Below are 24968 nucleotides of genomic sequence, written 5' to 3' on the forward strand. Positions count from 1 at the left end.
GTTGAAGGGATGAGACAAAAACAGAAGATCGAGAGTGAGCCAAGAGGCCGACTAAAGTATCAAATGACTAAAGTGCCCCTAGTGGGCTAAAATGCCAAAGATACCCTTCGGGTTATAGGACTGTATCAGCATCCTGATTTCATCTGACATCTGTAGCAAAAAATGTTAGACATTCTGAATCACAGAAGTTAAAAAATTTGAGAAAAAAATCATAAAAATGGAATTTCTGTACATTAGACCAGTCCACCGTCGCCGATGCCTGCAGATTTCTGTATGGTCCGACGTTTCAGGCCCTGGACGAGACGGTTTCACCTCCCTGAGCTTTAATAATTATTCATTGAGCTTCATGATATCAAGTTGGATAAGTAAGCCTTCAGAGGACGAAGAACTGAACGCCTCCAGCCCTCCAGTTTCCCCAGCAGCTTGAAGATCTCTGATACTCACAATTATACTATGATTTACATTTATGAATATATGTATATATAGAAATAGATGGGAAAGGGAAGTTTACCCATGATAATTCTGAGCTGAAGATAGCAGGCCATGGTTTTGAACTGATAGATCATCTGCTTCAACAGCCCGCCTGCGAGGAAGAATGTTTAGAAGATTGATATCAATCAAAACGCAAGTAAAATCTTTTTTTTTTTTTTGAAAACAAGTAAAATCTTAATCACCATGCTGATGATTTGAAAGTCCACGGATTGCATATCTGGCATAGGTTTGCAAGCGGATGTGAGCTGGCACGCCTAGCTTTCCCATTATGGATCTTAACTGCCCACTGAAAGATTCTCATGTTCTAATTTTCTTGTTCACACACACCAACTCAGTAAAATTAAATTTTTCTGCTACGTTCGTATAGATGACGAATCATCATTGTCATCGTCATTTGTCCAATCCCAAACATGTTTGATGTTGAAACTGATGAGATTTGGGGATGATGAAGATGACGACAATGATGACCCCAGATTTGTAATCATCAGTGAATGATGATGTCGAGTATCAACATTGTCGTCCATTTGGTCACCTTCTTACCAAGATTCGACATCATCATCATCCTCGTCATGCAAGATGGAGGATGATGATGACAATGGCAAATTTATAATTGTCTGTGATCCCAGCACCTGAAGGTACTTTTTCCATGAAGCAAAGTAGCTTACTCTGTTCTTAGAACAGCCAAGAAATCTGGGGGCATCGACTCCATGAAGGACGAGAAGTCGCCCATCGTTAGTGCCTGCAGCTGCTGCCTCAGTTTAGCCTTGTCCTCTGCCGGCATCTGTTCCCCGAGGGCCGACTTGCTGAGACACAAGTCAGCTATCAAAACGGATGGCGGAATAGACGGAAGGCGAGACTTACCTATTAAATATTCTTCCGGTGAATATCACCGGAAAGTACTTGGCGTACTGGCCAAGTCCGAATTTCTCGCCGATGTCGAGAATCTTCTGAGTTTCCATTAGAAGAAGGGCTTTCCATAGCTGGCAATAATTGGCTCGGAACTGCTCATCCAGTTCTTTGTAGATGCCGTGGTCCAAAACAACTGCACTTTTCAGAAAATAGGAAACTTGAATTCCGTAATTGGAAGCAGGGATTTGAAAAGTCACTGCCCACTCGTACCCAGGGAGAAGCCCCCCCCTTTGTTCGGAGACACAAGGAAGTTGCCTGGATGGGGATCCCCGTGGATGAAGCCATGGACAAAGATCATCTCTGAGAATAGCTCAGCCAATGCCTTCGCAACCTGTACTTTTAGAAAAAATATGGGAATTTCCGCCCCGTGTGTGTCCATCATTTCTAAAATTCAAACGAACCTTCTCCGGATTTATGCCAGAGTCTTTCAAGAAATCCAGGTCATCAACCTGAAAAGGTTAAGAAGTGAAGTAGTGAACTTCCAATGCGCTATAGCTTTTAGCACAGCTGTGTAGGCACTTGAATCCTACCCCACTATTTAGGAAATATTCATTATCTTCTATTTCCTACCTTTTTTCCATGGAAAAACTGCATAGTCAAAATCTGCTCTGTTGTCAGATCCTGCATGTGAATTCGACGGCTTAACTAAAGAGGGTTAATTAAGATAGTTTTGGGCTTTTTGTCTTGGCTTGGGGCCAGAAGTATACAGAGAATATGCGAGGGACTTTGATAACTTTCTTCGTCTTGAAGTTTTGAGCAGTCCTCTCTGCATTCTTTGCCTCCTGTAAAAAGTCTAAAACACGGATTACTAAATGTAAATTCTCAAAACTAAATAAATCTCTGATATGCCAACCTAGTTCTGATGATAATACCCTCTTGAACTCTGTGATCATCCACTCAAACCTGTAGTCAGGGAAAATCTGCAACGAATATGCTTACTGATTTTCCCTTTCAATTAAAAGGACAGGAAAGAAAATCATGGCTATGAGGAAATGATTAGAGTTAGTTAACCTGTGAAACAAGGGATGAGAGGATAGTCATAGTCCTGATATCAACAGCAAGCCGCTGCCGTAGGCCAGGGTACTGCACCTGTTTCGTCAACACGTCAACATACTGTTCCACCGTCTTATAGATAAATAACAGCATCATTTGTCAAGGTTTAAAAAGAGAGAATAGAAAATGACAGCTTCTTCCCCTCAAGGTCCAGCTTATATCAAGGGAGCACAACGAAAAAAGAAGCATAAACACTATATAAAATTTCAAGAGCAAGTTTTTCAAAGAAAACAAAAAAATTCTGCACCTCTATTTTATCTGGTCTATCAGGTCTGTCTGATGCCTCATCCTTATCTGATTATGGTACTTCCACTGTGAGCAGACTCCGTAAACGTATCGAGGTATCTTTTCTGTTTCTTGTCCCAACTTTGATCTAGGGCTTCTGGTCGAGGACATGGAGAGGCCAAGTTGTGACAGTGTGCAACTTATGTTTTGGCTCTGAGAAACCAAAGGAATGGTAGTATGCTTGTTCAAAAGAATTTCTAAAATTCCAAAATATAAATGTGTTCCAAGAACCAAGTAATGGGAATGACTCTACATGAAGCCAATAGGAAATTTGAGAAAGTAACAGAGTGGATGAAGCTGATACAGCTTCCCTCCCTTCGGGTCAGGGTGCACTCCTGGGTCCAGCTAGCCGAGCACGACTATCCTTGCCATTGCGAACTAATCTAACTCAAATCTTGATATCTGAGCTCTCTGCCGCCCCCTCATTATTTAAACAGCTTTGGCACGTGCCAGCATCTTTGGGTGTGTTTCATTAAGACGACTTTCCCCCTCCTTCCATTTTGGTCAGTTCCATTAAAGAACTTGCCAGCAACCTACTGAGATCTACAGAGACAATCAGCTGAATGAAACTTTGTTTCCTTGTAATACCCAAACCTCTTTGATCAGCATAATAGGAAGACAGTTTATTGCGACTAAAAGAAAGGAATGCGGAAAATATAAAAAAATTTAATGAAATGTGAAACCTTGACAGCAACTTCTTGCCCATCTCGAAGCCACGCATGATGTACTTGAGCGATGGATGCAGCAGCAATTGGGGTTTCATCGAAAGAATAGAACCTGAAGCAGGCATAGATGACATTGTGAGAAAATGCAGTTTCTAAATCTTTCATCATATAGAATTGCATCCCATAATATCTTCAACATCAGAAATTTAAAAAGTAGTTTAACATGCTTCGAGGATAGATGGTGCAAAGCCAGAGTTGGAGGTTCAAGATAAGATGCTCAACTAAAAAAAGAATTTCCAATGCCCAAAAAGAAACTGAATATTCTTGAAGATTCAAAATTATCGGGGGAAATCGTTTTACACAAGCATAATCAAGATTAAAGCTTTTCAGAGATTGCTTGTAAGACTAACTTCAGCGCATAGTAAGAAGGTCCTTTATGTTCATGCCTCTCTTCTTATTTTCTCGTTTATTGACACTTCACTACCTTCATATAACAATGGATGCTGATGCATTGTAAGAATTAAATGACTAAACCCTTTTAACCTTGTTCTCCTCAACAGCAACCGTCGATTGGTTTTAAAAAATTCTGTCATCATGAATATCAATATTCATGCTGACAGAATTTTTTAAATCATGTGACAACACTGTCCAGAAGAACAAACCTTAAAATTAGAACCACCACAAAACAACTGTGATTGCTAAACACTGCAGGCATTATTTTGGTCGCACTGGTCTCCCAATCCTGAGAACATTCCATTAATATCCACGCCTTCTACACCTCTATTTAGATGTTACCACCGAGTCAACATCAGGATTATTTGGCCAAAAAAAAATCCTTTATTTGTTAGACAGCCTTTATTTTTCTTCTTTTCTTTTCTTTTGTTTTTCTCTTCTTAATGTACTAATGGGCCACATGATATAAGAAAGTTCAATAGAATTAAGTGTGTTTTTGGCCAAAACCCTAGCCGACAGAGCTTCAGGGCAGAGAGCAGCTGGAGAGGAGAGAGGGCTGATGCAAGTTTGACATGGTATCAGAGCAAGCCTGGTGAGCACATTGCGCGTCCCTTCTCTCCAGTAGAAACCTTCCTCTCTGTTCCACTATCTCTCTCTTGCTAGAGGATTCACTGTTTGTGAAGAGGCATTTCGAAATCTGGAATGGAAGACCAGAACAAGATCTCTACCACTGTGGCCATCACAGATCGAGACAGGGTCACGATTTTGCTCCCTGATATCAAGATAAAGTTCAATGGGCTTAATGCATATCAATGGCGTAAGCTGGTGGAGTTATCTTTGGAGGCTAGGTTCCTTGGAGACCACCTTGTGGAGGATCCAATAACCCCTGGAGATCCAAGGTATAAAGTGTGGAAGTCAGAGGAGTCCCTTATCCATCAATGGCTTCTTGGAACTATAGCCTCTGATATGGTAGACGATTATCTTTATGTGGAATCTGTTAAGCAGATGTGGGAAGAAATTATCAAGAGCTGTTCTAAGTAGCGGATGGATTGGAGAATTTATGAACTCAATGCACAGGCCATTCATGCAAAGCAAGGGGAAGCAACCATCATGGTTTATGCTAGTAGATTGAAGGGAATTTGGAGAGAAATCGACCACTATTGGCCAGTTGAGAATCCCCAGTCCAAGGAAAGAAAATACACCCTCAAGCAGAGACTCTTTACCTTTCTGATGGGTCTTAATCCAGAATATGAAAGTGTCCGAAGTCAGATCCTTCACCGTGAACAGCTTCCAGGCCTTGATGAGGCAGTTGGAATGCTTTTAGACGAAGAGAAGAGACTGAATCTTACTCCAGATGCACTTGGGGCAGGTGGCACATCTGGAGCATTCTCCACTAAGAAGAATGATTCCAGGGCTATCCATGGTGAACCAACCGGAATATCTCAGTATGCTGGAAACTCAGTCCAGAAACAGATGCAATAGGGAGACACCAGGGACACTCTTTTTTGTGTTTATTGCAAGAAGCGAAATCACACTAAAGAGACTTGCTGAAAATTAGCCAACAAGAACCATCAGCAGCAGCAGCAGCAGCCTCAACAGTACAGGAAAGCATATGTAGCGACCTAAGACACTCAAGAAATGGGAGAGATCCCCTTGGGAAAGAATCAGGTGGATGAAGCACAACAAGACACAGGGGAAAGTGTTCATGCACTGAAGGCTGAGGTGAATCACCTTAAGGGATTATTGGGCTCTACATCCTTGGCTCATTCAGGTAAAACTTTGGCATTGTTGGGATTGACTTCTTTCCTAAATTCTAGCGAAAGCACCTGGATTCTAGATACTGGGGCAACTGATCATATGACCCCAGATCGGAATCAGTTTGCTTCCTACCTACCAGTCAATGAGCCCCACAAGGTAATAACAGCTGGTGGAGGAATTTTGACTGTTGCTGGGATGGGAAGTATTATCCTCAATATTGGTGTACTCGAGGGTGTTTCACGTACCTGGCCTCAGGGCGAGACTGATTTCATTGCAGAAGTTAGTTGATGACAGTGGATGGAGGTTTGTTCTTGATAATAATGGGTGTTTTCTCTGTGACAAGGTAACCGGGAGGAGGACTTCATCGTGTAGAAGGGAAGATGGCTTGCTGCTCCTTGAGGGCTCCCCCGTCACCTGTCTCACCTCCATTAAGCTTCCTCAGGCTGTGGATCGGGTCCTACTGCTGCATAAGCGAATGGGCCATCCCTCTTTCGAGTTACTAAAACTATGTTTTCCCTCTGTTTTTGAAGGAGTTGATATTAGTACTCTGTTTTGTGATGTTTGCCAACTGGCTAAGCACCGAAGGATATCTTACAAAAGTTTAAATGAAAGGAGTTCAACTCCATTTGATTGCATTCACAGCGACGTGTGGGGCCCATGCCCAGTAACCAGTCTCTCTGGGCATAAATGGTTTGTGATTTTTGTGGATGACTGCTCCAGGTTAACCTGGCTATATTTGTTGAAGTCGAAGGCAGAAGTATCGTCTGTGATTGTTCAATTTTGTGAACTAATTAATAATCAATTCGGTGCGAGGATTAAACGACTCCGATCGGATAATGCTAGGGAGTACTTGAATGTGACAGTTAATACCTACTGTGACCAGAGAGGTATTCTTCATGAATCTTCATGTGTCAACACCCCGCAACAGAATGGGCTAGCCAAAAGGAGAATTGGATACAAGAGCCCTATTGACCTTATGTCCTCAATCTATCCTCACGTGACATTGAGGGCTGGGTTGATGTCCAGGATATTTGGGTGTGTTGTGTATGTTCACATGTATGCAGGAAAGCTTGATCCGAGGGCGACCAAGTGTGTGTTTATTGGGTACTCTAATAGTCAAAAGGGTTATAGGTGCTATCACCCTGGGTCCAGAAGATTTTTTGTTACAGCAGATCTGACATTTAATGAAAAGCAGATGTTCTTTGCCCAAGAGAAGGAGGACACAGGAGAAGCTTCTGTGATAATGCAGCAAGACTTCTAGTTCCTAACTCTACTGACGGGAATTCTAAGTGTGGGAGAGGCCATTCCACATGAAATTGGTCAACCGGAGTCAGAGTGTCCAAGATGTGATGAAATGTTGCCACTGGCCTCTGAACAGACGATGGAGATTCAAGAGACATTCAAAGAACCGATTGTGCCCAGTGAAGGAGAAGCCAACGATGTTCCAGTAGGCGATGAAGAACAACGTATTGAACAACCTGAGGAGATTTCTGGAACTGATCCAGTTATTGATCAGGAAGAGGAAGACCTGGGATGGCCAATGGCATTGAGAAAGGGTACGAGGAGCTGTCGACACAAACCCAGATATCCGGTGGAGAATTATGTCTCTTACACCAAACTGAGCCCACAATACCAAGCATTCTTATGTGCTCTCAGAGGAAAATCTGTTCCCAGAAATGTTGAAGAGGCTCTAAAAAGTAGAGAGTGGAAGACTGCCATGGATGAGGAGATGGAGGCATTAAAGAAAAATCATACTTGGGACTTAACTTTCTTACCTCTAGGAAGAAAAGTTATTGGGTGTAGGTGGATATATACACCAAAGTTCAATGCTGATGGGACTCTAGAGAGATACAAGGCAAGGCTGGTTGCCAAGGGTTATACTCAATCATATGGCATTGATTACTTCGAAACTTTTGCACCTGTAGCCAAGTTCAATACTGTCAGAATCTTGATTGCTCTAGCTGCAAAGTTGGGATGGAATTTGCTCCAGTTTGATGTTAAAAAATGCTTTTCTGCAAGGTGATTTAGAGGAGGAAGTGTATATGACTACTCCTGGATACCAACTAGCAGATAGACCAAATGTGGTGTGTAAATTGCGGAAGGCACTTTATGGCCTGAAACAGTCGCCAAGGGCCTGGTTTGGAAAATTCTCCACAGTCATGAGAAGTTTGGGATATCAGCAGAGTAACGGGGATCATACACTGTTTATCAAGCACAGTCCCTCTGGCTCTATGGCAATTCTTAGTGTCTATGTGGATGATATAATCGTCACAGGAAACAATGAGGAAGAAATTCAACAACTTAGCCAGCAACTTTCTGAGAAGTTTGATATTAAAGCATTGGGGGCCTTGACATATTTCCTGGGTATTGAGGTTGCATACTCAAAAAGAGGAATTTTCATTTCACAGCATAAGTACATTCTGGATCTACTCCATGAGACAGGAAAACTTGACAGCAGACCGCTGGGAACACCAGTTGACATCAATGTTAAACTGGGTAAGGAGAACGATAGTCCTCCAGTGAATAAAGACTCATTTCAGAGGTTGATCGGGAAACTCATCTATCTAAATCATACCCGGCCAGATATTTCGTATGCTGTTAGTACTTTGAGCCAGTTTATGAATAATCCATGTGAAGCTCACCTCCAGGCAGCAAACAGAGTATTGCAGTACCTTAAAGCTACAGTGGGACTAGGTATATTGTTCACAAGAGATGAAGATGTGTCAGTAAAGATTTATTCTGATGCTGATTTTGCTGGTTCAATAACAGACAGAAGATCCACCTCTGGCTATTGTACTTTTATTGGGAACAGTCTGGTGACATGGCGAAGTAAGAAGCAGAAGGTAGTTGCTCTCTCAAGTGCAGAAGCAGAGTTCAGAGCCATAGCACATGGTGTACGTGAAGCACTTTGGATCAAAGGCATCATGGAAGACCTTAGTTTATTCTCCCAAGGGGATATTAAACTGTGCTGTGATAATCAATCAGCCATTGCAATTGCTCAGAATCCAATTCAGCATGATAGGACGAAGCACATTGAGATTGATCGACATTTCATTAAAGAAAAAATTGATGGAGGAGTTATCACACTCCAGTATGTGAGGTCATTGGAGCAAGTTGCTGACATCTTCACCAAAGGCCTTCCTGGTCCCCAGTTCCAGAGACTCATCTCCAAGTTGGGCATGATCAACATTCACGCCCAACTTGCGGGGGGTGTTAGACAGCCTTTATTTTCTTCTTTTCTTTTCTTTTTTTTTGAGGAAAATAGAGAGAGTCCCCCAGAATAGGGACCCCCCGTTGCCATTGATATAATGACATAGAAAATCAAGTCATGCATTACAAGGGGGACGAAATCAGGGGGCCATAGCCACCTCTCTTCCAAAAATTTGCCAATCCCCTAGCGTCGTGCAGAATAGCATCGACGGAGGGAGGCCTCCCCTTGAAGATGACTTCATTTCGGTGTAGCCATATCGCCCAAAGGTGGGCGAAGATCCGTTGCCACTCCGGCTCCTGGCGGAACAGCCCACCACTGATGGAGTTCCAAAAGTCCTCTTCAGTAGCGGGGTCAACGCTACCCACCCCGGCCGCCTGCCACACAGCCTGGGCCTTCGGGCATCGGAAGAACAGGTGGCCACAGTCTTCCACCGCCCCGGAGCATAGGACACATTCGGCAGTATTCCCCGGGTACCAGCGTTGACGGAACTGTCACGTCACCAGTCTATGCCGCAAGAGAAGCCAGCCGAAGATTTTCACCTTCAGTGTGATTCGCCGCCTCCACAGTATTCGACTTCGGGGTATGAGGGAGCGGTCTGCTGGACTCCCCTGTCCCCGCAGAATGCGGTATGCAGTTTTGGCCGAAAAACTGGCTCCTCGCCACTCCCAGGTGTCCCGCGCCCCTTCTTGCGGCTGCAAAGAGGCAATCAATTGCTGTAACTCGAGGAAGTCTTCCATTCGTTGCTCGGTAAGATGGGCAGGTAATGTTGGGCACCACGCATTGTCCCACATCCCCCAAACCGGGGCACTGGGGGCGGGCGAGAGACCATATAATCTGGGGAATAGGTCTCGCAGGGGCCCAAGACCGGTCCAATCGTCCAACCAGAACCGAAGGCTGGTTCCATCCCCTAGCTTCGGCCGAAAGAGAGGCTGAGCCTTGGCGAAGACCCCCCTCAGCCCCCTGATGAAAGCGGAGTCCCCTCGGAGGGGTGTAGCCCATTGCTTCCAGTCCATTCCCCTTCCGTAGCTGTCGTGCAGGACCGCCATGACCTGATCTGATGGAGGCTGCATCAGTCGACGTACCCATTTGATCAGCAGAGCCATGTTGGTGTGCTGAATGTGCCTGACACCGAGGCCTCCCTGTGACGTGGGGAGACATACAGTGTCCCAGCTGACGAGGGCCACGCCCCTCGATTCCCCTTGACTGGGCCCGCTCCAAAAAAATCGCCGCATGCAGCTTTCAAGCCTTCTACGAACGCTCACCGGCATCCTGAAGACTGACATGAAGTGTAGAGGAATCGCGGCTAGCACAGCCTTCACCAAGACCAGTCGCCCTCCTCGAGACAAGAGACGACCTCGCCAGCCTCCCAGCCGCTGTTCAACCCTCTCCACCACCGGTTGCCATTCCTGTGCTCCAACTCGGCCATCAGTGAGAGGCAGGCCCAAATACCGAATGGGCAGGGAGCCAATCGGCGCATATAGAAGTTGGGAGCACTGACACAAATCTTCTGGAGATAGCCCGATACCGACGAGTGTAGACTTGGCCCTATTCAGTTTGAGTCCAGAGAAATCAGAGAAGATGTCCAGCAAGATCGAGAGGTTCTCAGCCTCCTCCACCGATCCCTCGATGAAAAAAGTAGTGTTGTCTGCATACTGAAGGAGTGGGATCCCGCTAGGCCAGCCAGGGGTGTGAAATCCTCTGAGCAGCCCCCTTGCACACAACCGTTCCGAGCACCGCGTCAAGGTATCCGCCGCCAATATAAATAAAAGCGGGGCCAGTGGACATCCTTGCCGGATACCCCTTTGGGGGTGGATCCAGCCCCCTTGAGGTCGGCCATTGACTAGGACTGCAAAAGTGCTGGTCGCTACACAGAGCTTCATCCATCGCACCCAAACCTCCAGGAAACCACGCTTGCACAATACATTCCAGAGATATCGCCAGTCAAGCGTATCATATGCCTTGGCAAAGTCCACCTTCCACATAAATCCGGAGGTGCCTGTTCGCCTCCAGGCCGCAAGAATTTCCTCTGCCACAACCACACTCTCAACCATGTGTCTACCCGGGACAAAAGCAGATTGAAGAGTGCTCACTAAGTGGCCAATTACCTCGTGGAGTCTGTTGGCAAGTACCTTGGCGATGACCAGGTATATCGAATTGGAGAGAGCGATGGGCCTGAACTCTCCCACTTGTTCAGCTCCCGGACATTTTGGGATAAGCATGATATAAGCTTTGTTCAGCCGGTCCATCTCGCAGGTACCATTCCGGAATTCCTCCAAAGTCGCCATGACCTCCAGACCCACCATATCCCAGCACTCCTTGTAGAAGAAAATTGGCATGCCGTCCGGTCCCGGAGCCCCTTCAGCATTCAACCCACGAATGGCCAGCTGAGCCTCTTCAGTTGAGAAAGGCTCGATGAGCTTAGTTCGTTGCTCTTCCGAGATCCTGGGTGCGTCGGCTCCAGACCACTTCCATTTGTTACGCGGTCCCCGACGGTAGAAAGCCCGAAAGTGGTTAGCTAGGGCACGTCCAACCTCCGTCTGGCCGCTGACCACTGTCCCCTCCACCTGTAAATGGTTGATCTTGTTCATTCTTCGTCTCCCACTTGCTGCTTGATGGAAGAAGCGGGTATTTGCATCCCCTGCCGCCAGCCAAAGCTGCTGTGATCACTGTCGCCAGTCCATTTCAGTCTTTAAATCCTCCTCAGCCACTACGTCCCGATGGGCTTGACGCGTCGCCAACTCCTCCGCTGATAAAGGCCGGCTATCCTCCTCTGTGTCCCATCGTTGTATCTCCGCAAGAGCAGCGTCCCTGGTTTGGTTCCGGTCCTCGCGAATCTTCCGGCGGAAGTCGATGAGGTGTCGGCGGAGCCCTGTCAGCTTAGTAGCCAGCCGTGCCGACGCTGATCCGATAGCAGGAACGGTACCCCACCACTCGGCAACTCGCCTCTTGAAGCCCTCCTCTCGTAACCAGGAACGATCTAGCTTGAAATAGGGGGGCTTTGCAGTTCCTGTTTGTGCCTGCCAGGAAATAGGAGTATGATCAGAAATAGGGCGGGGTCGGGACGTGACCTCTGCGAGCGGAAACATCTCCAGCAGCGCGATGGAGCATAGGAATCGATCGAGCCGAGAGCGCGCCAGAGGGCCTGCTGCGCTTCGCCAGGTGAATCGTCGGTCCGAGGGCCCCATTTCTTGAAATCCACAGTTGGCCAGTAGGTTCCTGAACTCCGCCGAACCTGGGTCCATCCCCCCCAAGCCATTCGGCCTGTCCTCGGCCGCCACAGTCACATTGAAATCACCACCAATGAGAATCGGGAGCTCCTGGAATTTGTGGGCAAAGGCGTAAATATCTTCCCACAGTTCCCCTCTTCGCGAGGCCGGTGGTCCGTAGGCCGAGGCCACCACCCATGTCCGCCCGTCCTCACGGTTGGACAAACGGGCCGCAACTACATGCCGCCCTTTCCACTCCTCCAGCTTATCAAAGTCCTCCGCCCTCCAAGCCACTGCAATACCCCCTGATCGGCCAATTGCATCTCCGGTTACGTTTGCTCCATCACCCCCCCGGCCGAGGGCGCCCCACACTTGGGGTAGATCCTGCTCTAACATAGTCTCTTGGATGCACACCACCTTTGCCCCCCATTCATTGATATATCTTCCCACTACTCCTCGCCTTCGCTCGTCACAGAGGCCTCGCACGTTCCATGAGAGGCAATTCATGGGGAGGCTACCGTGGCGCCCTCTACTGTCGAAGCCATCATAGCTCCTGCTGCCTCCGCAATCATTCTCGTCTTGGGATGTTCAACACGTTCTGGCGCTGTCCCCTGGGAGCTGGGCTCAGCCGCGATAGGGGCAGCTGGGGAGGTGGCCCCTTCGTCTGCCATGACACCTTCCCTTGTTGCTTGAGTCCATGCTTTTCTCCCCTCCGATGAGTCATTCTTGGCTGCTTGCTCAGGAGTTGCATCGCGCGTTGTCGGAGGATTGCGCCCCAAATTTTGAATGAGCGAAGTAACGCTCTCGGAGCCAATCGTGGAAAGCGCCGCAGACTTTTGCCTCCACTCTGTTCGGCCTGCCTGAGGCCCTGAGGTTCCCCTGGTGGACCGTCCGTCCCCTTCGATGCCTGTGGGGGGGTTCCCGACCATCACAAAGTTGGCCGATCGAGGAAGAGGAGGAAGCGGTGGGACCACCAAGAGCTGGACAACCGGGGCCCCTGGGGCCGCCTCTCATAAAACTGATCGAGGGAGCATCCCGACGTTGTGGGGTTCCACTTCAAGCACTGTGATTAGAGGGTCTCCGCTCTCCAGCCCGGTGGATATAATCCGGCGAAGGCGAGCAAATTTTCGCACCATATGGGCTGCGTGTTCGACTGAGCGATATCCGAACGGAATGCCATGAGCCTCCACCAAGCTCGTACCGTTCTTTATCTTGCATCCCCCGTCTGTCTTTTTGACTCCCCGCCATTTGACTGTTCCTTGCACCGGCATCTGCTGGTGCCATCAACAGATGTTTTCTCTTGCTGCCCGAGGCAATCTTCTAAGTAGGAATTGTTTCTCGTCCACCATTTGGAGTTCCGCCTGAAAAAGCGGGGCATAGTGTTCTGCCAAACCTGCTTGAACTACCTCCAATGTCGGAGCGCCTCCTTGAACCTCCCCGATGAGAGAGGTGACTCTGAACTCCGCGAAACTTCTCAAGTCAGCACGGCCTCCCAGCTTTAGGTTCATTGGGCACTCGGATCGGCGGTGACCTGTGCGTCGGCATCGGCGGCAGATTACTGGATCTCTGCAGTCTTTTGCGACATGTCCGCGTCCCAGGCAACGGAAGCAACAGTTCTCGTTGATTCGTTCAAGCCGTCGCTTCTGTTGTGTGGAATGCTCTTCTCGCTGGGGAAATCGGGCTGTCAAAGGGTGCGCACCAAAGCCAGCCCCACGCGGAGCTTCTCGGAGTATGTCTGCAAAAGTACTCCGTTTGCCAGCGTCGGCCTCCGACCCCGCACAGCCTGGACTTCGCCGTTTGCCTGCCCGGTCATTCGGTCAGTGGCGCGGGGGGGCCCGCCAGGCCCTACGGCCATAGCTTTGGCTTCTTCGTCGCCTGGGGCTAGGACTCGGGTGTCTTCCACTTCCCATCCCTCTGGAGCCGATGCTAAGTCGGCACACTCTGGCAAGATGCCCCGGCTCGCCACACTCATAACACTTCATAGCCGACCCCACATGTCGCTCCCGAGTATGGCTACCTCCCCCATGAGACATCTCAACCCTCCATCCATTTTTGCCATCAAGCTCACGGATAGCATCAAGAGCATCCCTTCTGTCAGCAAATTCAACAAAAGCATAACCTGGAGGTTTACGGGCCACCCATACACTTCTCAAAGCGCCGTGGGCCCGAAACTTGTCTTCAAGCTCCCTTTTAGTAAAACTGGCGTCCAGGTTTCCAACGTATATCCGTGCCATGTATTTTGCACAATCGCGCCAAAGGAAACCCTCAACAGATCCTTCACGTCGGCGAGAGGGGTGGAAACCCACTTCAGGAAAAAAAACGGCCGCCCTGAACCGACTGGCAGCGTCGCCCCCAGTCCTTTCTTTCTTCTTCCTCGGGCGCTAGGGTTTCCGGTTCTCGCTCGAGCTCCCTTCCATGGCAGAAATCTTCATCACCCTGGATGTGGAAGCTGGGTCGGGAGCCGACAGAGAGGCTGGAGGAGGCGAGAGTTTTTGCAGCAGACGGCGGAGGGGGGGCCGTCGGCGTCGGCGACGAGGCAAGTGCCGACGACGAGTGGGCCACCATCGGGGCCGACGGCGGAGATCGTGCCCGACGGCGGAGATCGTCAAGTTCCGGTATGGCCACATGATATAAGTGGCCCATTTCGTTTAAGTGATGTGGGGCCCACCTTCTCACTCTGTATGGCCTTTTAAAGGCCAATCCCGTTCAATAGAATTAAGTGTGTTTTTGGCCAAAACCCTAGCCGACAGAGCTTCAGGGCAGAGAGCAGCTGGAGAGGAGAGAGGGCTGATGCAAGTTTGACAGATACCTACTAAATACCCTGTAATCTGATGCACTTCAGTAATTGATGTTTCCCGTGATCCTCTGATGGCATCAGCAAGTTATATCGACAGAGGATGAAAGGGTAATAGGAGATGATGATTAATCGAGGGAAACCAAGAGGGAGCGTGGGTGCAGTCTAAAGTTGATTCACACCCCCAATACTAAAGAAATTTTTGATACCCAACCCAATCCAGTAATGTCTCACCAGTTCAGGCCCCCTTACCTCAGCCACGACCCAACTAGTGTAGGCTTGAAATCACAATGTTAAGTCCCTGAATGGAACGGGAACTTAGAGCATCGATCTTTTGATCACAGGAGACCGTTCCCCGAGTGGAACAACATGCAATCAGATGCTGTAGATTTCTTCGTTTTACTGTTTCCTTGTTTGGAACCTCTCTACTCGAGCATAGGTTTCCTCAGTTGGTATCAGAGCAAATGGACTTCTCATGACCTTCCATGGCCACTGCTAGCCTTGGATCAGAGTTGAACCAACTGTCCGATGATCTACAAGCCACACACACCATTGTGTTGTATGTGGCTGCCTTGTCCAAGCAGGTTGTTCACATGCCACCTCTCTAGTCACTGCACAATGACATGGTCACTCCAAAGCAGGTAGTGCAAGTACTGGCCATCACCGTCTCTGCCCTCCCCCACCACCATGCAGCACAGTGACTTCCCTCAAGTTCCAGCCCCCTCCTCTTTCAGGCAGTCTCCCCAACACTGACCCCCTCGGGCCACTGAATTGAACCCCCACTCTGACACCCCAGCCCACTCCAGTCTCTCTAACAGGATGGCTACCTAAACCCCCTGCCACTCCACCAAACCAGTCACCACCGCTTAAGGCCAGCCTTCTGGGGTGGCCCAAAGCCCTTTGTTCCACTACTGCCACTTTTCCGCACACCACACCACCTTCAACTACAACCCCAATCGAATTTCCTTGCAACACTACTGTCAAGAGGAAATAACAGCTTTCAACGTCCACCCCTGTTAGAGAGACTTGTACTTCAGTGTCCAGGCTCTTCATGACGAAGATAAAGTCACTGCAGCCAGCACACTTTTTCAAGGAGATGCCCCAGCATGGTATCAGTGGTTGTTCAGCTTTCGACCTATTAAAGGTTGGTTCACTCTGAAGACCCAGCCCCTTGAATGGTTCACAGGCACTCAGGTGGAAACAGCTCTCCAAGTTTTTTTTGACACCAGACGACACTTACAGTAGCCAATAATTCAAAGGAGTTTATCCAATTGGCAGTGAAACTTGGAGGCGTCTCGGAGGAGCTGATGATCAATAATTTCACTTAAGGCCTCACCCGGGAAATTATGTGCTGAATTGGACCTCGGAATGTGTCATGATCTTCAATTGACAATGATGAAGGCTCAATTACCCACGTGTCCTGTCAGCGACAAGACACTGAGCCAGGGTCCTACAGGTTCACTCTACTCTGGAAGTCTACCGACACCCTCCCCGGTCACAAAACCAACACATAATACAATTTTTTTATGAAACTTACAAATCTGTGATGTCCCTCCCAAAATTTCTGGTTATCACCTCTTTGATGTCTTTGAAAGCTGAGGGTATAGCCTAAAATATTCAGGATGATTAAAATATCACGGTTTAGGAAAAAAAAAGCAAAAATAAAATAATGCGGTTCCCAAAGGCTGAGGTACAAGAAACCCTCAGAATACCTTATCTTGCAATTTGGAAAGTGTTGAAGAATACTCTTTTGGCACTTGTCGCAATGAGGAGACAAATTGACCGGCCTTCACATAAAAGCCTTTGTTTTTTTCACATAATTTCAATAGCCTCTGAGCAGATCGTAGATGGATCTGCACAAGCAGTAGATAAGAAAAGGCCAACAATTATTCTCAGCTTCCCACGTTACTGGAGTGATGAAAACCAATGGTCTAAAATATTAATCAGTCGTCATTCTTACCTACAAAAGACTACACTAGCCGCATTGATGAGAAAGAATTCGATATTACAATTTGTATTTTAGTCGTTTGCTCTTCACAGTTGAAGTGCATGGAAAAACGATAGACCACTGAATTAGCATCATTAAAAATAAAATACAGAGAACCTTGACTTAAGAAGGAAATTCTTAGCTGACTTCCACGTAAAGGAGATACTAATGCGAGACAGAACGCTCCCTAAAAATTTATATTCACATGCGCATGTCCTCGGACGATTCTAACATCCAGAAACTTCCCAATCTTTGCAAACGTTGAAAGAGTCACGGGGCAGAATCTCGTTCCATGTAAAACATTCAACCGCCAACGGAGACAAGCATCATTACCGATTAAAAGCGGAACGAGAGGATTTCACACGGATAAAAGGAAATTGGACATGACGGAAATTCGGAAAGAAATCAGTGAAACCCAGGAGAGGAAATCAAAATCTTGAAATAATTAAGGAAAAACACGACGCCAAAACTGAAATGCAACATTTTATACAACGCTCTGAGATGACTACCTCCTCCAGTTTGTTGCGGTATTCAGCAGAACTGCGTTCGACGCCCCATAACGACAACTTGTAGTCAACGGCGACAAAAGCGATCTAGAACAGACGAAATACAGCGTATGAAAATATTCAAATTTCGTACAGAGGGAGAGAGATTAAAAAAAAAACTGACAGCGTATAGAGCTCTGGAAGATCGGACGACGCCTTCCACCTCGAATCCGATTCCTCCAATTTTGGGGATAAATTGGTGATCAAAGTACGCAAAATCGTGATCTGGCCGCAATGCCAAGGCCGCGATTCCCGCGCCGGCAAGGAGGTAGAGAGGTGCCTTCGCTGTGGCGGGAAAAAAATCGAACTTCATCTCCCTCAAAATCAAACCTCGATCGCCCGACGAACAGCAGAGGCCAAGTATTTATACACCTTCTGGATATAGTGCAGGGAAGCGGACGGGACGGGGGCGATGGACGGGACGGGACGAATATCGTCCGTTTAACGTCCCGGATATTTCAACTTCGTCCAAACCGTCCCTTCCAGGGTTTCGTCCATTAAAGAAAAACATAGTCCTCGTCCCTACTTTGTCATTTCGTCCCATCCGGAGAGAAAATATCCAGTCCCTTTGTCCCGGACGAAAAAAATAATATTTTTAATTTTTAATATACTTTTCTAAGTTTTTTAGGGAAATATGGAGGAGAGAGAAAGTGGAGGGACATATGTACAATTACTTTTGAGCAGCATCAGTTTGTACACAAAAAAAAGCAGGGACTTTGATGCAAAATGTCAAGGAATTAATTAAGCGATGCCAAATGGCAAGATCTCAAACCGTCGAAAGCAAATCCGACGGATTTTCGTCCACCCCTTATCGTCCATCGTTTGAGACCTCTGGACGGGACGGTTTTTTAGTCCGACGATAGGAAAACCATCCCTCCCATTCACCCGGTGATGAATTTCCGTCCTGGTTTTCATCCAATCTCGCGGACGGGATAATTTTTTGTCTTGAAACAAAAAAACCGCCCCGTGCGCGTCCCGGCACTATACCTACTGGATCAGGAGTGTTGTTCAATGGGCCCTTTTGGGCTGACTGCTGAGCACATTTATTTTGGCCCATTTAAGGTTGCCTTAGTTTTCTTCATCTTAGACTCCTCCAGAACTTGAAAAGAAAATGCTTGTCAGACTTACCATTGGAGTATGCCTCAAACAATATGATATGATCAATCTGCCCACTCCATGTTCAAAGTCAGGTGACCATTTAATGGATGGTCTGTCAATTGTCTTGATTAAAAAAAAGCTAAGAGAAAATCACTTAGGGACTAGTCCATATGTTGGCAACTGACACGAAGAACAAAGGTCCTTTCGATGTTTACAATGTAAAGCTGACTAGTCCATCATTTTCCTTAAGTAAAATTAGATTCTATTTTTTTCTCTCCAGTTTTAGTTGCAATTTTTATGGTTTATAATGTCCATGTTGTATTTCAATCTAATAATAGTCATGCATATTGTATTTAGATGATTTGGTTGTTTGTACTGTTTTTTTCTCTGGAGTTTTAGTTTGAAATTATTATGGTTTATAATGTCTGTGCTCTTGTATCTCCGTTTAAAATTGATCATTCGTGTATAAAGTATTTAGACTATTAGGTTATTTATTTATATTTACAACAGGTGGTTGGAAAACAGTTTGATTCCCTTAGTAGAGACATTGTTGGTATTAGAAAATGTACTTTATTACAAGATTTATCTAGGTTTCCAGATGGTAGTGCTATATTTTAACCATTCAAATCAGTTGGTTGAACTCTCAAATCAGTTGACTGATGTATCAAAGTGTTTACCCATCCCAATATCGATATCAAAAAGTGACATAGGGATGTGTCACAGACATAATGATAGGTTACATGCGATTGAATCATGCATAATATTTATGCATCATTCAATCACATGCATATTTGTTATGAATTTTAATTAACTATCATCATTTTTGTGCATCTGAAATGATTTAACAATTCTTGTTATGCATGAAAAGCCAGGTTGAATAAGTCGCACTAAGTTTACCCATATTTAAAATATATCATGGGGTATGTGGCCCATGATTATCAAGCCACGTCACCCCAAACCCTCAAGATCACCCAAAAATCTAGGCCACAAAATTTCGGATTAGTTGCCCATATTTATTTTCATACACAAAAACTGACTCCTTAGATAAGCCCAAATTTAAGTGTTTTTTATTCATCATTTTAATTTGTACTTAGTTAACAGTATTTAAAGGATTCCTCTGTAATCACTCTATAATAAATTTATGACAGGTAATGGGCTAATTCATAGGGATTCATAGGTTTAGAAATGATATAAATATGTTTTGAAGTAAAAAATATATTTTTAGGAATTAGGTTTATAAAATTAATTTATGCTTGTAACATTCAAGCAAAAAGGGAAAAAATATGAATAAATTTATTTTATCATTTTCTTAAGTTATGTCAAAAATCATCTCACAGCCTAATCATTGATAGTGGGTTGCAAGTTGATGTGTGCGGCAAGGTGTGGTTTGGTGGTCGGAGCTATGGGGAAGTGAGCAATGTGTCAGCAGATTAGAAGGTGTACAACAGCCCTTAGCTCTTCTCTTGTCTTGGCCAAAATTGTGGAAGATAGGCCAAGTCTAACAAACAAAACATTTGTGAATTTCTATGGGCTTGGCGGCACCCAACTGGTTCTTGCGTGGATTAGCAGGTGAATTGATATGCTAACATGGGCCAGAAGCCATACTACATAATACTATGCATAGAAAATATGGCATGAGCCATCAAATTTTGATTATGATGTATGTGATATATTTTGGTCTTCTCCCTTCTCTCTTTTCAGGTTGTTCACCATACTATTCAGGAGATTTTCGATTCCTTTGGCCACTCTACATCTAATAAATAGTTCGCTTTTGTCCAAATGCGCCGTGCCTTATCTTTCATCAATGATAATCAAGAAGGCTGCATCAATCTCCTCATGAAGTGGAGGTTCAATCACCCACTATAATCCTAGATCTCCCTCTTTAGCTCTTGTAATATGTGATTAGGGAAATTTTATTATTCATCTTCAACAAATTTGGATTCTAGATCTTCTTCAAAATCTTCTCTGAACTCATCTTTATTCTCTTCACAGCTGATGGCCTGAATTTTCTTGGCTAACTCCTTATGCTCCTCAATGACAATGCTTAGTAGTTTCTTGATCAATCTTTTCAATTTTATTATTTCATGAACATCACATTCCCCACGTATCATGGGTAATGTGTCATTCATGTACCTAAAAAATTGTGCATTCTCATCATTAGAACACGTGAACCGTTCACATTATCTATTTTAAACATAGGACACAACATATTAAGATCTATGTAAATCATCAATAGATGTGATGTACTTGTGTTTCTCAAAGCCTTCATTGGTCAATAGTGATGGAAATATATGTGGCTGGAAAGCCAACCACACATTCCATATCTCATTCCATGTTGATTAATACAACATGTTCATTAAAGTGCATGTGTCATGCTTATAGTGAAGTCTATGGATACATGATCGTATTTAGCATATTATGATGAGATCCTAATACGGAGATCACTAGTCTTCAAGCATGTGTTGTAAATATTCTTATTTGAAGGATTCTCAAGAAGGACATCTTTTATCCAGATAAAATAACACTATCTAGCCTCACTCATTTGATGAGTAGGGCTGGTCTCATAGCCATTATTGTGGAGACATCAAGGATAGATAGTGGTTGCTCTTTAGTGCAAGAGTTCACTGAATTGATCCGTACAAATCCTTGAGACACGGTTGATTCATGTCAGGTTTGTGTAAGTGGACCTTAAACCTGAAATACCAAAGATGTCTTGTGGATAGACAGTTGTATTTTGACTATGACCTAAGTATCCCTAATTATGGAATTCTGAATAGTCGTAGTTTGGGTGGATCAAGAAGTTCACGAAGACGATTAAGTGGTCAAGATGGGATCGTCCACTCTCAGTATAAAAGGTGAGAACTCAATGAAGACGATGCGATGAAGTCCTTGGCCAAGGCAGTGACAATTGACCATACCCTTAAGTCGTCCTAAGAGCGCGATGAGGGATTATACTTACACAATAACCAATGAAGAACATGATCTATGAGTGAGTTGATACTCACTCATTTGTATCTTTTATGACATGAAGTGTAGCTTGGCACCCCACATGTTGGAAACTCAATCTATCGATTGTGTTAAATCGATCTGACATTAATTAATATATATGATGATATAGTTAATTAATTTGGAAGTGAAAAAAAGGTTATTATGTTGCTCGAATTGTTAACTAGACTAATACATGGGACAAGAGGGTAACACACAAACGGTCTTTTTGATGTCGAAAGATATACTTAAGTTTTGGGGGTTTTATGAAAAATACCCACTTAGGATAAATAAGGGAAGGCTGGTGGCGACGACGTCAATGCACCACCTTCGGACGTGCCACAACCATCATCTGAGACGTCTCGTATTATGACTCGACGCCAACATCAACTGCAAAACTGCCCTGATAACGACTAAGTCAACGCACCGGCATCAGACGCGTCTCCACCAACACACAACACGTCACGCGTCATGACACATCGTCAATGTCAGATCCAGAACTGCCCTTTGACGTGACATGATAACATGTCGTCTATTTTATCATATTTCTCGTATTTTCTCTTTCCTCCAAGGCCTATATGTAGGCGAATGTTTCACGATACACTTGGTGAATCTATTTTCAAGAATTGAACTTTTATTCTTCTTGGAAGATTTGCCCTAAATCTCCCCCCCTCTCGGGCCACCCCTGCCGCCACTCATCGTTGCCACCGTCGCCCCTCTCACGCAGACCGCCACCTGTGCAAACCGCCGCCCGCGCAGGCCGCCTGTCCGCACAGGCAAGCCACCCACACGAATCGCCGCCCACACAAGATGGTTGCCCGCGCAAGACGCTAGTCTGCGCAGGCAAGCCACCCGCATGGACCGCCGCCCACGCAGGCAGTCGCCCGCGCGCCAACAGTCGCCCACGTGGGCAGCCACCCGCGCAGACCCGCCCATGTGCAGGCCGCCGCCCACGCTAGCTGGCCGCCAGCGGGCAGGCCGCCGCCCATGCGCAAGCCACCGCCCGCGAAGACCCGCTCACACGCCGACCGCCGCCCATGCCTGCTGTCCGCCCTGCGCCCCAACCGCCCACGCCTGTCGTGCGCTCGGCTGCCCGTGCCTGCTGCACACCTGGCCGCCTGCGCCCACCACGCCCAACCGCCTGTGCCCGTCGTGCCCCTGGCTGCCCGCGTGCGCCTGCCGCGCCTGTAATCGCCCTCACAGCCACTTGTTGCCACGCATAGCATTTAGGTTTCGGGGCGCTGCCCCGAACCCCACAAGGGGGCAACTTCCCCCTTGACCCCTCGCCAACTGACCACACAGTTGGATCCGCGACACCTTGTCGAAGCACACGTCAAGAATCTTTTGCAACATCATCACGCACTAATCTAGTGCTAATGTACTTCTACACTCTTTGGTGTCCCGTGTTCTTCATCCAGTGTTCCTTGAGAGTTCATCCGCCGCTGGCGGGTTTGCTTTGGATTTTGAATTTTCAAGCGACTAGTTGAATAGGTTTTTGAATCTTCAAGTGGACGATCATTCGAATTTATTGATTTTGGTGCTTGGCATCACCACGGTGGTTGATGATAGTACTCCCGCCCTCAACGAGGAAAGGGGTTGCACCATCTCTATTTCATCGGATTTAATTCTTCGAAATCGATCGTGTGATTTGTGTTCTGGTTTTATCCTATCCATTCCTTAGTCAGCCAATATCCTACACCTGTTGTCATCCCGTCCCATCTCCTCTAGTCATCCTGCATCAACCCGTTCTGTCTCCTCTAGTCATCCTGCATCAAAGGCCCTAAGCGAACTTCACTTACGCCATAATTGTTCAAGGGCCTTCCCTTTCTTCTCCCTTCACCTCACACCTCCACTCCATTCCCGATGTGATCCGTATAACATAACGACAACAATGGAGGTTGAACGGAGCTCGTGAAGGCAAAGGAGGATATTGGATGTGTTGAGGATCGTGTGGATATGCCTAGAGGATGCACACATGAGCAGCTCGACTTGTCTTGCTCCCAAATCCAAAAAATCATGGATGCGATCCATGTATAAGTGCTTCATTTCATGGTTTTATTGATGTTGTTATAATTGCGTTATGTGTCTTCAACTGCGTGGAATCCTTGTGTTCATCCAGATAAAGGCCTCAAGAACCCAACAACTAATACATTACTTACTAACTTTAAGTCATAAATACTAACTCTTGTGTTAGTATATTGGTTATTAAATTAATTTAGTGAGTGATCTGTTGTAGCAAATCACTTATTAAATGACCCATAATTAGTTACTCAATAAATAACTCATGTGAAAGTTTGGCAAAAGTATTTTAAATCAATAACCCATAGCATAAGCATCTTAACACTATAAATATTATGTAATGCATTGAAATGGTGTCATATAAATTCATTTAAATAGTTCAAAATTATAATATATTACTTAGTATACACCTCACAAATAAATTAATATTGATTTCGTGATTTAATAATAAGATAAATTTATAAATATTGATTACATAAACAAGTTTACGAATTTGGTCATTTCTATTATTTGATATTGATTACATATCTTCAGTACATTAGTTAGCTTAATGTGTGTTATATCATCCCTAAGTGTAAAATAAATATTGATTTCGTGAGTTAAAAATATGAAAAATTTATAAGTATTGATTACTTAAACAAGTTTACGGATTTGGTAATTTCTGTTATTTGATATTGACTACATATCTTCAGTACATTGGTTAGCTTAATTTTGTGTTATATCACCACTAAGTGTAATCTTGGTGGGTTTATTCGACGTTTGTTGGCTACATAAATCGATCTACCGATGGGGGATCAAATTAAAACAGATCGTTTGAAATTTGAATAAAAGTTTTCATCGAATAAAAGTCAATTCAATCCGAATGGTTTGAATATTTTGATTGAATAATGAATCTGTTAGAGTCCGATCTAGAGTTTTGACCAATTCAATTTCAATAATTCAAATTGACAAAAAAGATAAACTATTTTATCATAATTGAACAGTTATATATGAATAAAATCAAACTCTGTCTGTACTTCTTGCTATCTCTTTTGCTTGGCCTTTCTCTCTCTCTCTCTCTTGCTCACTTGCTGTCGTCTCTCTCTCTCTCTTTTTCTCTCTCTCTCTGCCATTCTCTCTCTTTCTCTTTCTCTCTTTCTCATTCCCTCTCTTGCTCACTTGTCGTTGTCTCTCTTTCTCTTTCTCTCTCTCCCATTCTCTCTCTTGCTCACTTGCTGTCGTCTCTCTCTTTCTCTTTCTCTCTCTCTCTCTCCCATTTTCTCTCTTGCTCACTTGGTATCATCTCTCTCTTTCTCTTTCTCTCTCTCTCTCTCATTCTCTTTCTTGCTCACTTGCTGTCGTCTTTCTCTTTCTCTCTCTCTCCCATTCTCTCTCTTGCGCACTTGCTGTCGTCTCTCTTTCTCTTTCTCTCTCTCTCCCATTCTCTCTCTTGCTCACTTGCTGTCGTCTCTCTCTTTCTCTCTCTCTCCCATTCTCTTACTTGCTCACTTGCTGTCGTCTCTCTCTTT

The 24968-nt window shown here is 45.5% G+C and overlaps 1 protein-coding gene across 6 annotated transcripts; it reads right to left on the minus strand.

Annotated features, from left to right (window-relative positions):
- Window positions 1-92: 92 nt before the first annotated feature.
- Window positions 93-17707, minus strand: LOC144713832 (uncharacterized). 6 transcript variants are annotated; one of them, XR_013584170.1, is made up of 17 exons: window positions 17483-17706; window positions 17323-17406; window positions 16539-16679; window positions 16364-16434; window positions 3423-3516; window positions 2413-2490; window positions 2255-2321; window positions 2109-2194; window positions 1972-2022; window positions 1803-1850; window positions 1612-1732; window positions 1354-1534; window positions 1158-1295; window positions 675-778; window positions 512-583; window positions 233-433; window positions 93-150 (listed from the first exon to the last, which is right to left on the minus strand). XR_013584170.1 is itself a non-coding variant. In XM_078588545.1 (16 exons), exons 1-16 carry the CDS (start codon window positions 17669-17671, stop codon window positions 345-347), a joined length of 1608 nt encoding a protein of 535 aa, XP_078444671.1. In that variant the 5' UTR covers window positions 17672-17706; the 3' UTR covers window positions 93-344. The 6 variants fall into 6 exon arrangements, 4 of the variants coding, with proteins under 4 accessions (XP_078444671.1, XP_078444670.1, XP_078444672.1 ...); XR_013584171.1 differs by lacking the exon at window positions 675-778 and having other exon boundaries at window positions 17483-17707; XM_078588545.1 differs by having other exon boundaries at window positions 93-433; window positions 2413-2484.
- Window positions 17708-24968: the final 7261 nt, after the last annotated feature.

The sequence above is a fragment of the Wolffia australiana genome, chromosome 16, assembly GCF_029677425.1.
Source record: "Wolffia australiana isolate 7733 chromosome 16, ASM2967742v1".
In the NCBI taxonomy this organism is placed as follows: Eukaryota; Viridiplantae; Streptophyta; class Magnoliopsida; order Alismatales; family Araceae; genus Wolffia; species Wolffia australiana.